General features: G+C 40.0%; 1 protein-coding gene across 1 annotated transcript in view; it reads left to right on the forward strand.

Moving 5' to 3' along the window:
* The window catches only part of LOC121166485 (E3 ubiquitin-protein ligase TRIM33-like), a gene marked incomplete at its 5' end in the record, with an annotated part of 66859 nt that extends 52135 nt beyond the window's left edge, over positions 1 to 14724 (forward strand). Inside the window, 6 exons of the mRNA XM_040995613.1 lie at positions 722 to 1071; positions 3099 to 3222; positions 5443 to 5517; positions 11174 to 11326; positions 12698 to 12748; positions 12828 to 14724. Of these exons, the coding sequence (XP_040851547.1) occupies positions 722 to 1071; positions 3099 to 3222; positions 5443 to 5517; positions 11174 to 11326; positions 12698 to 12748; positions 12828 to 13040 (966 nt within the window). The remainder of the gene's footprint in view (positions 1 to 721; positions 1072 to 3098; positions 3223 to 5442; positions 5518 to 11173; positions 11327 to 12697; positions 12749 to 12827) is intronic.
* Positions 14725 to 15454: the final 730 nt, after the last annotated feature.

Consider the following 15454-nt stretch of genomic DNA (forward strand, 5'->3'; position numbering starts at 1 on the left):
TTTATTTATTTATTTGGAATGCACAGTTAAAGAGAATGGGGGGATCTCCCATCTGTTGGTTTGCTCTGCAAATGTCTGGCAGTCTGGGCTCAGTCCAACGGCAGAAGCCTGGAGTTTCTTCCAGGTCTCCCACATGGATGTTGGGCCCAAGCACTTGAGCAGTCCTCCGCTGTCTTCCCAAGCACTTGAACAGGGAGCTGGATTGGAAGCTGTACATTTAAGAACAAGATTGCATGCACCAGGTTGACCCTTGCATTTGAAACTGTCACTCTTGATGTAGAACTGATTTGGAAACCACTGCCTTAAAAGTGTGTGCATGGTGTTATGGGAGATTCTTATTACATTGTCACAATTTTTCTACATCAATAGCAATGAAAGGAAGGCAAAAGATTATTATAGAATGTTGTTCAAATGCCATGAGAAAATTCTGTGACAAATTGTATCCTTTAATGAGCTCTCTGTAGAACATGTATAAATTGAACCTATTTCTTAATCGGTGTGCTTTACAATTTAATTTTCTTGTGCCTAAGTGAACCAGTATAGAAGGACAATCCCTTAAAATCATAAATGAACATACTTAAAATAATATTAGAATTAGTTTTTATTACTTTATGTCATTCATGTCTTTGACAAAATAGCTATGTCAGGGTATCTAAGTGCATATTGACAGAAATTTCAAATGAACAAAATTCTTCAAGAATTTGTACATATTTTGTTTCAGCTGAGCAGCCCTGAGAGTAGTTTGACACCACCTCTTTCAACCAACCTTCATCTAGAGAGTGAGTTGGATGCATTAACAAGCCTGGAAAATCATGTGAAAACTGAACCCACAGATATGAATGAAAGCTGCAAACAGTCAGGGCTCAGCAGCCTTGTTAATGGGAAGTCCCCTGTCAGAAGCCTTATGCACAGGTCGGCAAGGATTGGAGGAGATGGCAATAGCAAAGACGATGACCCAAATGAAGATTGGTGTGCTGTCTGCCAAAATGGAGGGGATCTTTTATGCTGTGAAAAATGTCCAAAGGTCTTTCATCTGACTTGTCATGTTCCAACACTTCTGAGCTTCCCAAGGTACCAGAATAATAACTGATGATTTTATTCATTTTTATATCACATTTTCTGTATTTATGCATCGAACTTTGTTGTTGTCATCTAAATAGAAACAGCAGAAAATTGTTGTTCCAGGCACATGTCCTTAATAAATGTGTATGTCTCTAAAACAAAGAACCACTGAATGCTATGATATTATCAACTATGAACAGAACCATAAAGTGTCTGAATCTTAAGTGTAACATTAGTGATAAGGTTAGATATCTTCACCTGCCTTTTAGTTTACATTCAATGTAAGCGAATTAGATAACATTTTAATGGGGGCAAGGAGATCAGAATATAGAAAAAGTTTATTTCCAAATCAAGATGAATTTTTCAGTTGTTATCAACCATCTTTATGTCTTGTAATTGTGATTCCATTCAGTTTGAGGCAGCTCTATGGAGTAATAACCAGAACCTTTTTTTTTTTTTTTTAACATTTTGAAGACTTATAGAAGACATCCTAAAGAAAAAAAGTCCTTTGTAACAGCACCTTCGATATGTTTCCAGGTTTGGGGGGTGGGTGGGAATCCCCGAGGCCTCAGGAAGCATCGAGAACACCTGCCTGAAGCACTCTGCACATTGCTCAGGCTTTTCTTGGATCAACTAGTAGGAATGTCTTTCAATCATAACTTCGAACAGTTGCTGAACTCATAATTTAAATAAGAACTTGAGTAAAGAGTTCTAGTTCTTCTGGTTAACAAGTATAAATTTGTAAGAAGTTTTTGAAATAGAGTAAATGCTATATATTTAAGATTGTGGTTACCCTACAGTGTAATAGAACCCCAGAGCTTACTACTTACTTAATATCTGTTCATCAAATTTCCCTTTCTCCCTTCCCCTCATTTCATGTTCATGTTCACACATTCTCGTGGCTGATTGGTTTCAAAGAAGACCAAGACCATGACATAATAGAGGCATATTTGTTTCTCCCCTTTTCTACTTTAATCCACAATTTTTTTGGTAAAAATGAACCGGTATTCTTTTTTATCCAGTATTCTTACATGAATGGAAGCTTCTTCATTTGTAACTAGTGATTAAAACTGTTCCCATTTCCTGTCATTCCTGAGAAGCAGTGATTTTCATCGATGTTACCTTTTTGAAAGATTTGACCTCTTGGATTAGGAAAATCAAGAATTGCAGATAAGAGGCATGATTGTTACCTAAATCTTAGGAAGTAGTTATTTTCCACAGTTGTAATCAATGGCCTTTTTCTTTCCTATTGCAGAATCAACACTTTGTTCTTAAAATTAAAATATATATATTTTTTTAATGTCAGGGTTATGCCACTGAGTGCTTTCTTTCAAAGGCAGAGTCTTTGGAAGAAATTGTTAACTGTTATAGACTAGAATACAACCCCTAGATGTTGGATTTCTGTATGCTTATGAATATCTAATTAGTATATATAGAATAAGTAGAAAAATCATTTTAGCATTAAAGTTTGATAAGAATAGTGTAAACAAATTTAAAAGATAAAGAATATGCATATGCGCATGTGTACAGCTGTGTTTTTGTATGTTCTAGTTTGACCAGCCATGAAACAATGATTCATTCATTTCTGGAATATTTAACACATACCTGAAGAAAGTACAAAACACTGGAGAACTCTGTAGCTTATGCTCTTTCTATCATTATTAATATTGTCCATGAGGTAGCATTATCAGGGCCTCAGGGAATTGACCTCAAACCCCATGTACAAGTACTGATCATCAACTTTGTCCTATAGTAAGATACCTTTTTAATGTGAAGGTACAAATTTTATGTTGTGCTGTAGAAAATGATCTGTTCATAGATGGGCTGAGAAAAAATATAGGAAATTTTATCACACAACTTCACCTTGTGAATATTAACCAAATGTTTAAGTCTTCCTTCCCCCACTCCCCCAAAAAAAGAAAATAGCAACTAAAGAAAACAGAGTAGAGACTTTCATATAATGAACTAGCTTCTCTAAAGCAGGCTTTGTTTTAATTAATTATGTGAACTAATTGTATATTTATCTCCCTGTTTAGTGGGGACTGGATATGTACATTTTGCAGAGATATTGGGAAGCCAGAAGTCGAGTATGATTGTGATAATTTGCAGCATAGTAAGAAGGGGAAAACTGCCCAGGGTTTAAGCCCTGTGGACCAAAGGGTAAGTATCAGATGGTTGGTTTATTAGGAGTTCTGTAGTTGTTTCCTCCCCATCCACTGTGTAGCATATATGTGATAAAATGTATTTAACCTCATTATTCAATGGGGTTTTTTCTTTTCTTTTTTTTTTATTTTTATTTCATTGCAAAGTCAGATCTACAGAGAAGAGGAGAGACAGAAAGATCTAACAAAATGTTTGAGAAGCAGAGATAGCTAGCTTCCATCTATTGATTCACACAGATAACCACAACTGCTGGGGCTGGTCTTCCAAAAGCAGAACCCAGGAAGCTGGTTTAGGATCTCCCATCTAAGAAACAGAAACTGGATAGCTGGAGCCATTACTGCTGTCTCCCATGGTCTGCATTAGCAGGAAGTTGCAGCCTGGAGCTAGGTGCTAACTCAACACAGTTTCTTGGATTCAGGATGGAGGTGTATTATTGCTTTAGAACACTACCATTTCTTTTTACTGCTTCAGCTACCTTACTGCAACATTTAAAAAAATAAAATCAAGTATGACTATAGTATTCTGTCTTACTCCCCGCTCCCCCTCATAGCTGCCCTAGATTGCCATCATAATTTCTGAACTGGATTATTATAATCTCTTCCCTCATTTCCTTTTTATTTTAAAGTAATCTGTCACTTGCTTGCTTAACTTCTTCAAATAGATTCCCATCACATCATAATTTATAATGAAATCAGAGCCCAGCATTGAGGTGCAAGGGGTTAAGCCATCACTCTGACATTCCATACTGGAGTGCCACTAAAGTGCCAGCTGCTCTGCTTCCAGTCTACTTCCCTGCTGAGAACTAATCACCTGGAAAAGCAGTGGAATGTTGCTCATGGGTCTGTGCCCCTTGCTGCCGGTGCTGCGTAGTGTTCTAAGCTTCTGACTAATAGCCAAATGAGGAATAAATTGGGAAATGGAAAACTAATTGATCTCTCCTCCTTGTACTTTTTAAATAAATAATACATAAAGCCTTTTTTAGACTGAACTCTAAAATCCTCTCCTCATTTTACTTAGATTTCTTCTAATCTGATCCTTAGTCTGGTTTTTTTTTCTTTTTAGTTTTTTTTTTTTAAAGATTTATTTATTTATTGGAAAGTCAGATATACAGAGAAGAGGAGAGACAGAGAGGAATGTCTTCCATCTGATGATCCACTCCCCAAGTGACCACAACGGCTGATGCTATGCTGATCTAAAGCCAGGATCAGGAACTTCTTCCTGGTCTCTCACACGGGTGCAGGATCCCAAAGCCTTGGGCCATCCTCAACTGCTTTCCCAGGCCACAGGCAGGGAGCTGGATGGGAAGTGGAGCTGCCTGGATTAGAACCAGCGCCCATATGGGATCCCAGCACGTTTAAGGCGAGGACTTTAGCCGCTAGGCCATGCCGCTGGTTCCATAGTCTGATTTCCAAAGACAAAATTTTCTTCCACGTAGTTTTGTGATCATTAGTTAGATTTAGCTCAGATCTGATGTATGTGTTTAAAGGAGTCTTCCAGTATCTGTGAAGTGAGAATGTGTATATAGGTTATGTAAACTTAAACTGGAACAAACTCTAATAAATAGAAAACTGTAATGTTAAAAATCTGGAATTGGATTCAGACGATAGTTTTTAATGATTTTGAACGTGAGTGTAGTCATTTGAAGAAAGGATCAATAATGTTTGTCTTTTTGGGGGAGAATTACAGTTATTAAAGATGCTTTCATTTGAAAGAGTGATGGAGAAGGGGAAAAAATTGAGAGAGATCTTCCATTCTCTGGTTCATCCACCACATCGGTGCAGTGGCCAGGGGTGGGCCAGGTTGAAGCCAGGAGCCTGGGCTGCATCTGAGTCATCCACAGGGGTGACTGGGGCCCGTGGACTTGTCATCTGATGAGTGCTCAGATATGAAATGCTGGTCGCAATTGCAGCAGCTTAACCTGATGAACCACGCCAGCCCCCAATGATTATTTATTGCCAGGGAATCTGTTTTTTCACAAAGTATTGTATGCTGCTTTGTGAACTTTCTTCTATTTTTGTTCAAGACATAATAATAGATAGATAAATTACCTTGAAAGTGATTTTTCTCTGTGTGTTAATTTGAATAGCTAATAAGTAGGAGGCTTATGTCCAATTTGCTTTAATATTCTATAGTAAGTAATAAGGTTCTCATTCTCAATAATATCTTATTGGGGAGAAGATATTTCATGTTTTTCTTTTCTGTTTTATTTGGGGCCAGAAATGTGAACGTCTTCTGCTTTACCTCTACTGCCATGAATTAAGTATTGAATTTCAGGAGCCTGTTCCTGTTTCGGTGAGTTGTCTATGTTCATACTCCCTCATTGGTGAACCAGTCTCCTATGATACTTAAGAGTGTGGGCTCTAGCCTTAGAGTATTTGTGTAAACTCCTTTTTTTCCCTTAATATTTGATGTTGTTTACATAGTTGGCAAGAATGCATACCCAGGAGGACCACTGAATAGGATTGGAAGGGTCAAGGTATGGGGGAGGCTGAGTAGGACAAATGCTTCCAATTTGCCTTTTCTTCCCTTTTCTCCTATAAGGGGGAAGGGCCTAAAGCAGAGGAGGGACCCACTCCCAGCTGACAAACTACATCAGTACCCAGGGATGGGAATGTCCACTTGATATCATCCTAGAAACCCTAATGTGGAGAAGAATATTCCAAGAGTTGAATGGTTTTGACAATGCCGACATGAGGTTGGTTTTGCTGCTCCAGGGTTGAGAAAATCTTTTCAAGGTCCATTGGTTGACAGAGTCCACCCCACTACATCCATGCATCAAGACACTTGCTGCCAAAGCTCATCCAGGAGAGTTATCCAACCCATTCTGTGCTCCATCTTCTGACATGGCAGTTGATGTCCTCTGCAGGCTCAAATGAGCTGGCCATCATGTACCCTTTATGCATCTTGAAATCTTGTTTGCTACATGACCATTAGCAGTTAAGGTGGCCCAACACAAGACATACATGCCAAGGCTGGACCACAAATTTAATGATCCTCCCTGTGGCTGGAGTTTTGAGTCCAATGTTCCCGTTCATGAGTCCCCCAGGAAAACTTTACCTATGGTGATCCCAGACTTGACTCTTGCATGTGGCACCATTGCAGGTACAGGATCTGGTTCAATCCATCACCCGTATCAGCCTACATACACACTGGTGATTGTGTTGCCTAAGAGGTCCATCCCCAGCCCCACATCGTATGCAAATCAAAAGGTGCCCCAGCCCAGTGTTCCATCAACCTGGTGTTTGCACACACTTGCAGGGACTGCAGCATAATAAGGACCCACCAGGCCAACTCTCAAGCCTGGTTCCTGCACATGCCAGTATGTGCAGCAGACTAGTCTGAACAGTGCTGCATCCCAAGTCAGACTCTCATATACACCTATGGTGTTGCAGCTTAGCTCTCAGCCCACACGAATGCCAGTGGGTGCTGCTGCCTTGTCCATCTTGGCCAGTTCCCAGCCCCTGGCTCTCATGCTCACCAGTGGGAGCTACAACACAGCAGAAGAGTACCCACACTCACCCTAACCCTCCTAGGTCCAGTCCCCGTCCTGGGTCTTCCCCTTTCCGGGGAGTACTGTGATCCAGCCTGACATGACTTGCACCCTGCGCCATTCCTTGCTGGCAAATGCTGCAGCAAAGCCCAGCCAGTTGACACTTATCCTGACCTTTGTATGTACCAGTGGATGCAGTGGTCTGCGTAACCCAGTCTTCTCCCAAACCCAGCTCACATGTAGGCTGACGGTTATTTCAACCCTGCCTATCCTGTTCTGTCCCCAATCCCAACTCTCACACTCATCAGTGGGAGCAGTGATCCAGCAAGGGAATACTACTTGGCAGCCCGTCCCCCAGGCTTAATCCCAGATTGGGATCTTGCATGTCCAAGTGGGTGCTGTGACCCAGTCTGGCATACCCTGTCTTGCCTTGGAATTCACCAGCAGTAGAGCAGCCTGGCACCTCCCAGCCAGCCCCCAATCCCAGCACTAATATGAACTGACCCATGTTCCATCCCAACCCAGCCTGGCCTGCAGCCTGGCCTGCACCCCTTCCTGACTAGTACCTGCCAGTGGGTGTTGCAGACTGGCCCAACCCAGACCGCCACACCTGACCCATATGTATGCACAAGTATTGTATCCTGGTCTGGCCTGGCCTGTACTACCCCCAACCTTGGTAGAGACTGCATTTTAACAGGAGCTTACCAGCTGGGGCCGCATCTTAACAGGAGTTCCCCAACCTCCCCTATCAGACCAACTCAGTCACAGATCTCACACTGGTGGATGTTGGCTCAACCTGACGTGGCCCACCTCCAGTCCCAACTTTACCAGCACGAGTACTGTGACCTTGCCAGACCAGCCTACACCTGTTCTGATTCTCACTGGTGGGTGCTACAACCCAGCCCTGCCTGGTCCCTACCCAGATCTGGCTAATGTGGATCATGACGTGCTGTGAACTATGCAAACCAGCTAGTTTACCCCATACCCACTCTGGCTATTGTAAGCCCCTGCAGTTGCTGGAGCCTAGCCCCATTTAACACATATCCCTGACTTAGCCCACAAACATGCTGAGAGATATTGCAGCTATATTCAGCCCAGTCAGCGCGACCCCCCACCCCCCGGCTCACAGCTCTCATGCTTACCAGTGGGAACTGTAGTCCAGTAGAAGTGTCCTCTTAGCTCCCTACCAGGCCCACTCCCAGCCACGGATACTGCATATGCCAGTGGTTGCTCCAACCCAGCCTGGCATGGCCTACCCCCATCTTAGCCCTTGTCATTGGGTGCTGCAGTTGGGTCTGGCTGGGCCCAGCCCAGCTCATCCCCAGTCTCAACTCTGACTGGTGGGTACTACAGCCTAGCCTTGCCTAGCCTGCTCCCATCCCTGGCTTTCACATAAGTGGTGAATGTGATAACCTAGTCTGATATGAGCCCACAGCCCGTTCGTGTGCATGCCAGTGCACTACAGATTGGCCCAGCCTTGCCCAGTAAACCCCCCAAGCTAGCCCACACATCTGCTAACATTTGGAGAAACATTACCTGGTCTGGCCTACACCCAGCCCTGACTCTTGTACTTACCGGTGGAAATGACAGCCCAGTAGGGGAGTTCCTCAAGTTCCCCCACCAGACCCATCCCAGACCAGGGTCTAATGAATGCCAGCGGTGCTATGCCCGTACCTGGCGTAGTCCACCTCCACATATACGTATATGCTAGTGGATGTCATGGTCTGCTCGACACCGAATTCTTGGGTGTACCCGTGGGTACTGCAACATGGACCAGCCCAGCCAGGTCCCAACCCCAGTTCCCGTAAGTATATTGATGAGTTCTGTGATCATGCCTAGCTCAGCTCATCACCTCCCCTAGCCATGAGCAAACCAGCTGGTATGACAGTCCCACAGAGGTAAGCCCACAAATCCCCACAGAATCTGCTCCCAGACCCAATTCTCTTGTGAGCTGGTGTCATGGCCTCACCTAATGTGATCCACCCTGAGCGCTAACACTCACTGGGGGTTACTGTGCTTAAGCCCTGCTAGGCGTGCTCCCCAGCACTAGCTTTCCTGTGTACTACAGGTAGTGTTCAATGCTAGCTAGCCCACCTCAGGTCTCCCATATGGACGGGTGCATTGGTCTGACCCAGAAGTGTTGTGCACTCTCCCCTCCAAACCACCCAGTCTCAGCTCCGTCATTTACCTGCAAGTGTAGTAGTCTCATCGGTGATAGTTCCCCAAAAGTCATTCCTCACCTGTAACATTCTTCCTCAGCAGTTCTCTCTCCCACACATCTCCAGACCCACTTTCCTGGGCAATCCACAGCCCCTCATGCCTGCGAGCGTGCCGGTGCCCAAGCCTGGTCTTCTGGCAATAAGATGTTCCAGCCTAGGGCTCTGCCTGGAGCCCACGCATACTTATATGTGTGTCTCCATACCCCATTTGCCAGAGTGCCAGGATTTGCCCCCAACATGCCTTTTTAAAGTAGAATAGGCAACTGTGTTGGTACACTAGTATGATTAACACGGATTTGGCATTGACCAGGCCCAGGATGACCGCCAGCCATTAGTTGCTTTTCTCCGAGCAGTATAACACTTACCTGGGTCCAGTGCATCCTAGGCCATTGCCTACAGCTGAACACTGTGTAAGCTCTTAAACTCTCTAAGATCCTAGTTTTGTTATACATAGTATAGTACTTGATAACATACTAAGCACTTTTAAAATATCCATTAAAATAGATTATCACCTATTTTAAGTGATTTTGTTCTGATAAGAACACAATTTAGTTTCTCTGACCTAATTTACTGTTAAAGTAGTTAGTAATGGAAACCGAAGTCAGAAATTCTGCCGTTATCCAACATACAACTGAAGGTACCATATACTTTTTTGCCTTAACTGTTTATCTACACAGTAAGAATATTCGATTAGATTATCTCTAAAGTTGTAGTGTGTGCCTCCAGGACCTGTATATTGGGGAAAAATAATTTCTTTGTAAGTATCAATTTCTTTATAAGAATCAAAACATACAATTGAATCTTTCCTGTTGGGTCTGTCATCATAATCCTCTTAAGAAGAATTAATATTGAGAGCAGGCAGTTAGGACATTTGCAGATCAAGACTCTAAAATATTGTAATATGAAAAGAAACTATACTGTTTTAATAATATAGGGTAAATTGGTGGCGGGGAGCAATTTGAGAAGGGGAGGGGGAAATCAGCCTATGGAACTGTATCAGAAATTAATTAATTTTTAAAAAGCAGAGATCACAGTGTCTAAAAGTTGAATTACCAATATGATACTCATGTTTTATTTGCTAGCCTTGAGCCATTGTGTAAGATATTGTTATGTATCAAGCAATTTTAAATGGTAGTTGATAGGTTTGGGTAGGCTGAGAAATTAATTTTAAAGATTTATTTTTATTATTTTTTCATTGGAAAGGCGGATATACAGAGAGGAGAGACAGAGAGGAAGATCTTCCGTCCGATGATTCACTCCCCAAGTGAGCGCAACGGGCCGATACTATGCCGGTCCGAAGCCAGGAGCCTCTTCCGGGTCTCCCACGCGGGTGCAGGTTCCCAAAGCTTTGGGCTGTCCTCGACTGCTTTCCCAGGCCACAGGCAGGGAGCTGGAAGGGAAGCGGGGCTGCCGGGATTAGAACCGGCGCCCATGTGGGATCCCGGGCGTGCAAGGCGAGGACCTTTAACCACTTGCGCCACCGCGCCGGGCCCGAGAAATTAATTTTAAATCACAATAGCTATACGTAGAAGAAGGAGGAAGATATTATATATAAGTAATACTCATGGTATTCTATAAAGATTCTTTTCTGTATTAATTGAAAGGCATAATGAGAGAGAGGGAGAAAAAATGAATCTTCAATCACTTCCCAAATGACGAGGCTGGACCTGGCCAGGCTGAAGCCAGGCAGGTCTCCCATGTTGATTCAGGGGTTCAGGTGCCTGGACCATTCTTGGGTGCTTTCCCAGGCACTTTACAGGACTTGAAGCAATGCCCATATGGGGTAGATGCTAGTACTGCAGGCCAAGTCTTAACTTACCGTGCCACAGTGCTGGTCCCTATAGAGGTACTTTATCCCCAGAATCACAGATTTCACCATAGAAAATGACTTTCAGCTGTTCTGTTTGACAACTATTTAAATAACTTTTCTGTGTTCAATTATATCTGAAAGATAGAAATTAAATACTGATAGTTATTCTTGCTGATTACTTTATTTACAAGTATTATTAAAGATAGGATTTTGAAGAACTTGCATCAATCATGGAGACTAGCATTTATTCCATGTGAGATTTGGTCATCAGTTTATGATTGAGGCAAAAGATAATACACACAATATACCTTGGATTTGCAAATAACTGACTCAGTAATCAGTGTTTCTTTTAGTATGCTATGCATTTTCAAACTAGATAACTCAGCATTTTAAGGAAAACTCCTAATTCTTTTTGTTTGTTTATTTTAGATACCCAATTACTATAAAATTATAAAGAAACCAATGGACTTATCCACAGTGAAAAAGAAGCTTCAGAAAAAACATTCCCAACACTACCAAATCCCAGATGACTTTGTGGCTGATGTCCGATTGATCTTCAAGAACTGTGAAAGGTTTAATGAAGTATGTTAACTTCCAACCTATAGAGTCTTGCTTTATTAATTTTTGTTTGATTTTTATCTTCCTGCTAAAAGTTTTCTAATTTGGTTTAAAAAATGTTCTTGCTTTAGTTCTATTAAAAATGGAATTTGTATTCACAGCTCCAGAAAAGATAATTTATTATGTGTAATTGTAATATATACTTTAAAGTATTATAAATTAAGAATATTATTGAATATCCCTTCTTAGTAATTTGAGATTTGGGTTAAGTATGGTAAATAGTCAGTAGCTTTTTGTAAGCTATGATGATCAAGAACCCACATTTTGAGTGCATTGAGGAATGACATCTGTACCAATGTCTGGATTTTATTATTGACTCCATAAATGTAGAATCTTAAAATTACAAACTAATCTTGGGTTGCTCATTAGGATAGAGCCCAGAATATATAATGCTGAGTTTTCAGTTTGAAGCAATGTGGCTTTCATTTACTTTGATCATATAATTTTTTGAGAATAATTGATGAGCTGTCCACACCTTGAAAGAAACATGATATACACTTCTTTCAAGGAAATTACTTTGTGCTTTATTGTGGATAAAGTTAAGTCTTTGGAGTTGGGTATGAGAATCCATAAAGATTTTTGAGTGATTACTTACAAACAAACTCTTTTTAGCTGATGAAATTTTGGTGCTTTATGTCTCTTGCCAAAATAAATTGCTTTGAATCCTCTTGTGTTTACCGATAGTGACTCTGGAAGCATTAGATGGCTTTTAAAAGTTAAAAGCAAAGTAATCTTTGTAACGTAAAAATTCTGATCACCTATATGGCAGTAATATAATATATTGTAATGTAAATTGGTAAAATTTTGCTGATTTGATGTTAAATTATAAAACACAATTCCCAGTTTTCCCTTGTTTTTTTAACGTAGTTAGATGTTTTCAAATAAGTATGCTTTAGTAAGTTGACAAAAGAATCTACTCTACCTGCCATGGTAATGGTCCAATAATTTATGATTAACATATTACAATAAAGATTAAATTCTGATTAAGTTGCTTACTGAAAGTGTAACAGCTTTGTAAAGCCACATTTCTTTTTATTGTTGGTTTCACAGATACTTTCCTCTTGGATAGATTGAGTTTTCAGACCAGTTCCTGTTCAGGATGACCTTACCTGTTTGAAATGAGAGTTACTCAGGTTTTGACAGTATCTTTAATAGCAGTTTTGTAAAGAGAGTACTTCCATGTTCTACAGAAGAACTTTAAAATCACTTAATCTGGTCATAGCAATTTGTTTTCCCTAGTATGGCTGACTTTCGTCACCAATCCTATGCAGTCTCATAATTTTAGAAAGGATTATAATTTCCCTTTTTTGTTTTTGACTCTGGTATCCTTTTTAGATGATGAAAGTTGTTCAAGTTTATGCAGACACACAAGAGATTAATTTGAAGGTAAGCTTTTCAGACCATGCAAACTTGGTGAAGGAATATGCATTACCAATAGGTGAATATTCCTGTGTTTTGCTTGCAGGCTGATTCAGAAGTAGCTCAGGCAGGTAAAGCAGTTGCATTGTACTTTGAAGATAAACTGACAGAGATCTACTCAGACAGGACCTTCGCACCTTTGCCAGAGTTTGAGCAGGAAGAGGATGATGGTGAGGTAACTGAGGACTCTGATGAAGACTTTATACAGCCCCGCAGAAAACGCCTAAAGTCAGATGAAAGGCCAGTACACATAAAGTAAAATGACGTGGACTTGAATCAATTGCTTAAAAAAAAGAAAGGAACCAGAAAACTTTACATGTTGCTGGAATATCCTGCCTGTAGTGGGCTCCACCTTGAAGAAGCTGATAGCTTTCACACAGTATTAGATTGAAATGATGGACAGAAAACATTTCTTGTCAAGAAATGGGGAGAGAACTTTATTTGCAACTTTAAAATAAAAGCAAAAATGAAACGATACAAGGATTTCTGTTACTAATAAAGATGATTCTCTGGTGTGAGAAGTGACAGATGTTAATTATGTGATATTGATTGGTGCAGGATACTGGATGTAAAAGTAAGTACTTGAGACTTCTGTTGTTTGATAAATTGTGTCTTGGGACTAGAGTGCACACTTAACTAAAACAGCTTTTATGCCCTGCCCCCGCCCTTCACACACATGAATACTGGGTTGTTTTCTAAGTAAAAGTCAAAGTAGTTCAGATTCCACCTTAATCTCAGTGCAGATGTGCACTAAATCATGCCATTATATATTTTTTCCTCACTTTGGTACTGTTTGGCCTTAGTTTTTTAAATTGGCTTTGAAAACTCAACAGTACTTTGTGTATAAGAAACATGACCATTGAGCATCATTTAATCAAATCCAGTGGTCTAGTAAAATTAAAATGATAATTTTCTGTAGTGGTTCATATAGAATTATAATCGTTTTCAGACAACAATTTCACACAATTGCACTTCTTAATCAGTTCACCTGATCATACAGTTATTCCCAAGGCAGAATGTTTGTTTCAAAAATAATCTGGTTTTCTGTACATTTAAATTTGATTGAGAAGGTGACAACTGACTCTTACCGGTTGTCTTGTCTTCCTTCATATCAGTTTTCTGATAGACCACTATTGGCAAACAGTAATCTGTCAACTACCAAATGTGTAAAATTTTCTGTATCTCACTTTGTCTTATTTGTAAATAGTGAACTAAAACTTCTGGCAGATCAGCAACATTTGCTGAGCCTGTTTTTTAAGCTAATGTGTATTCTTACTAATGTTCCTATCAAAAATGGATTTGTAATATATGCTGTCTATTTCTAATGTTCACATTCATATTTTGAGGTTCTATCTTATTTTAATAGAGAACAGACTTCTCAAAAAATCTTCAGAAGCAGCTTATTATTGAAATATCAGAATATTAAGATAAACCCGGTGGGGTTAGATTACTCATCTGTCCACCAAGTGGGACATTTGCATGGACTGGGGCTTAAAGGACTTAGAAGAGGCCTGCAAGTGAATTCTGAAAATGAGCCAATCCCCACTTGAATGGTTACTGGAGTAAACCCACCTTTACTACCCTGGCTACAGCACCTGAGGCAGATAAACCAACTTGGCTCCGGTTCATTTTCTTCTCTTCATTTATATACTCAAATTAAAAATGTGTGCTCTAGATTGTGTACAGGCATTTTTGTTGTTGCTGGAAAGATAATGTTAGTCCTACTTTTGTATGGACATATTAGGATATAAAGTGACCAAAATAGAATTTGCCATTATTTTTCAGATGTCAGCAGATTTGTGGCAAATTAATTTGCCTTTTTTAAAAAAAGTCAGCTTGGGCAATTCAGACAGTAGACTACTCAGAAAATTATGTGACCTATTTGTCTAAAAGGTAAATATTTTTAGTGCATATTGGATCAAATAAAGTACTCTAAACAATTATTACACAAATTCTTTGGATAGTTTTTCTTTTGTTAGTAAATGGTGTGAGTAAGCAGGAATATGACTCTAGGCCTTCTAATGGTGTATTTAAACAGCATCAATTCTGTTACTGCTCTCCACTTACTCTATATCCACTACCTTAGCTTCTGTTTATTTTATAAGTTAAGCCTAAAATCAATATACCAAACTGTTTTTATTACTTTACTCAAATATCAAATCTTCAAGAAGAGTTTTTTATAAGATGGAAGGCATCACTTAAAGATTATTTTATTAATGCCTACTTTCCACAATGTCCAGAATTTTAATTTGTAAGCAGACACATATGTAAGGCCACATTTTTGAAAGCATTGAGTACTTTCTGTCATGGCTTTGAGCTCTAGTATTGTGTTACTCTTCAAATGAATCCCTTTTTAAAACTCTTTATAAGTCTTAAGTAGACTCTTCCAACTTGGAGGAGAAACACCGTCAAGTAAATATTTGAGGCCTTACCAGATAATGTGTTCCCTTAACAACTTTGTTAGGTGGAGTTCTTGGGTTTTGTTTCTTTTAAGTTATGCTGGTTAAATTAATTTAAAAGTTATTTTATTGTCAGCATTTACTTGGCTCCATTTCTGAAACAAGGTATTTCACACTGCTGAGGAATTTTAAGTGAAGGGATTTATTTTTGTTAAAGACTTTTTTTCTTGCACACTGATCATTGTGTTTTTTAAGCTATTTATTTGGCTGTAAC

The sequence above is a fragment of the Ochotona curzoniae genome, unplaced genomic scaffold (genome assembly GCF_017591425.1).
Source record: "Ochotona curzoniae isolate NIBS_2020 unplaced genomic scaffold, NIBS_Ocur_1.0 patch143, whole genome shotgun sequence".
Lineage (NCBI taxonomy): Eukaryota > Metazoa > Chordata > Mammalia > Lagomorpha > Ochotonidae > Ochotona > Ochotona curzoniae.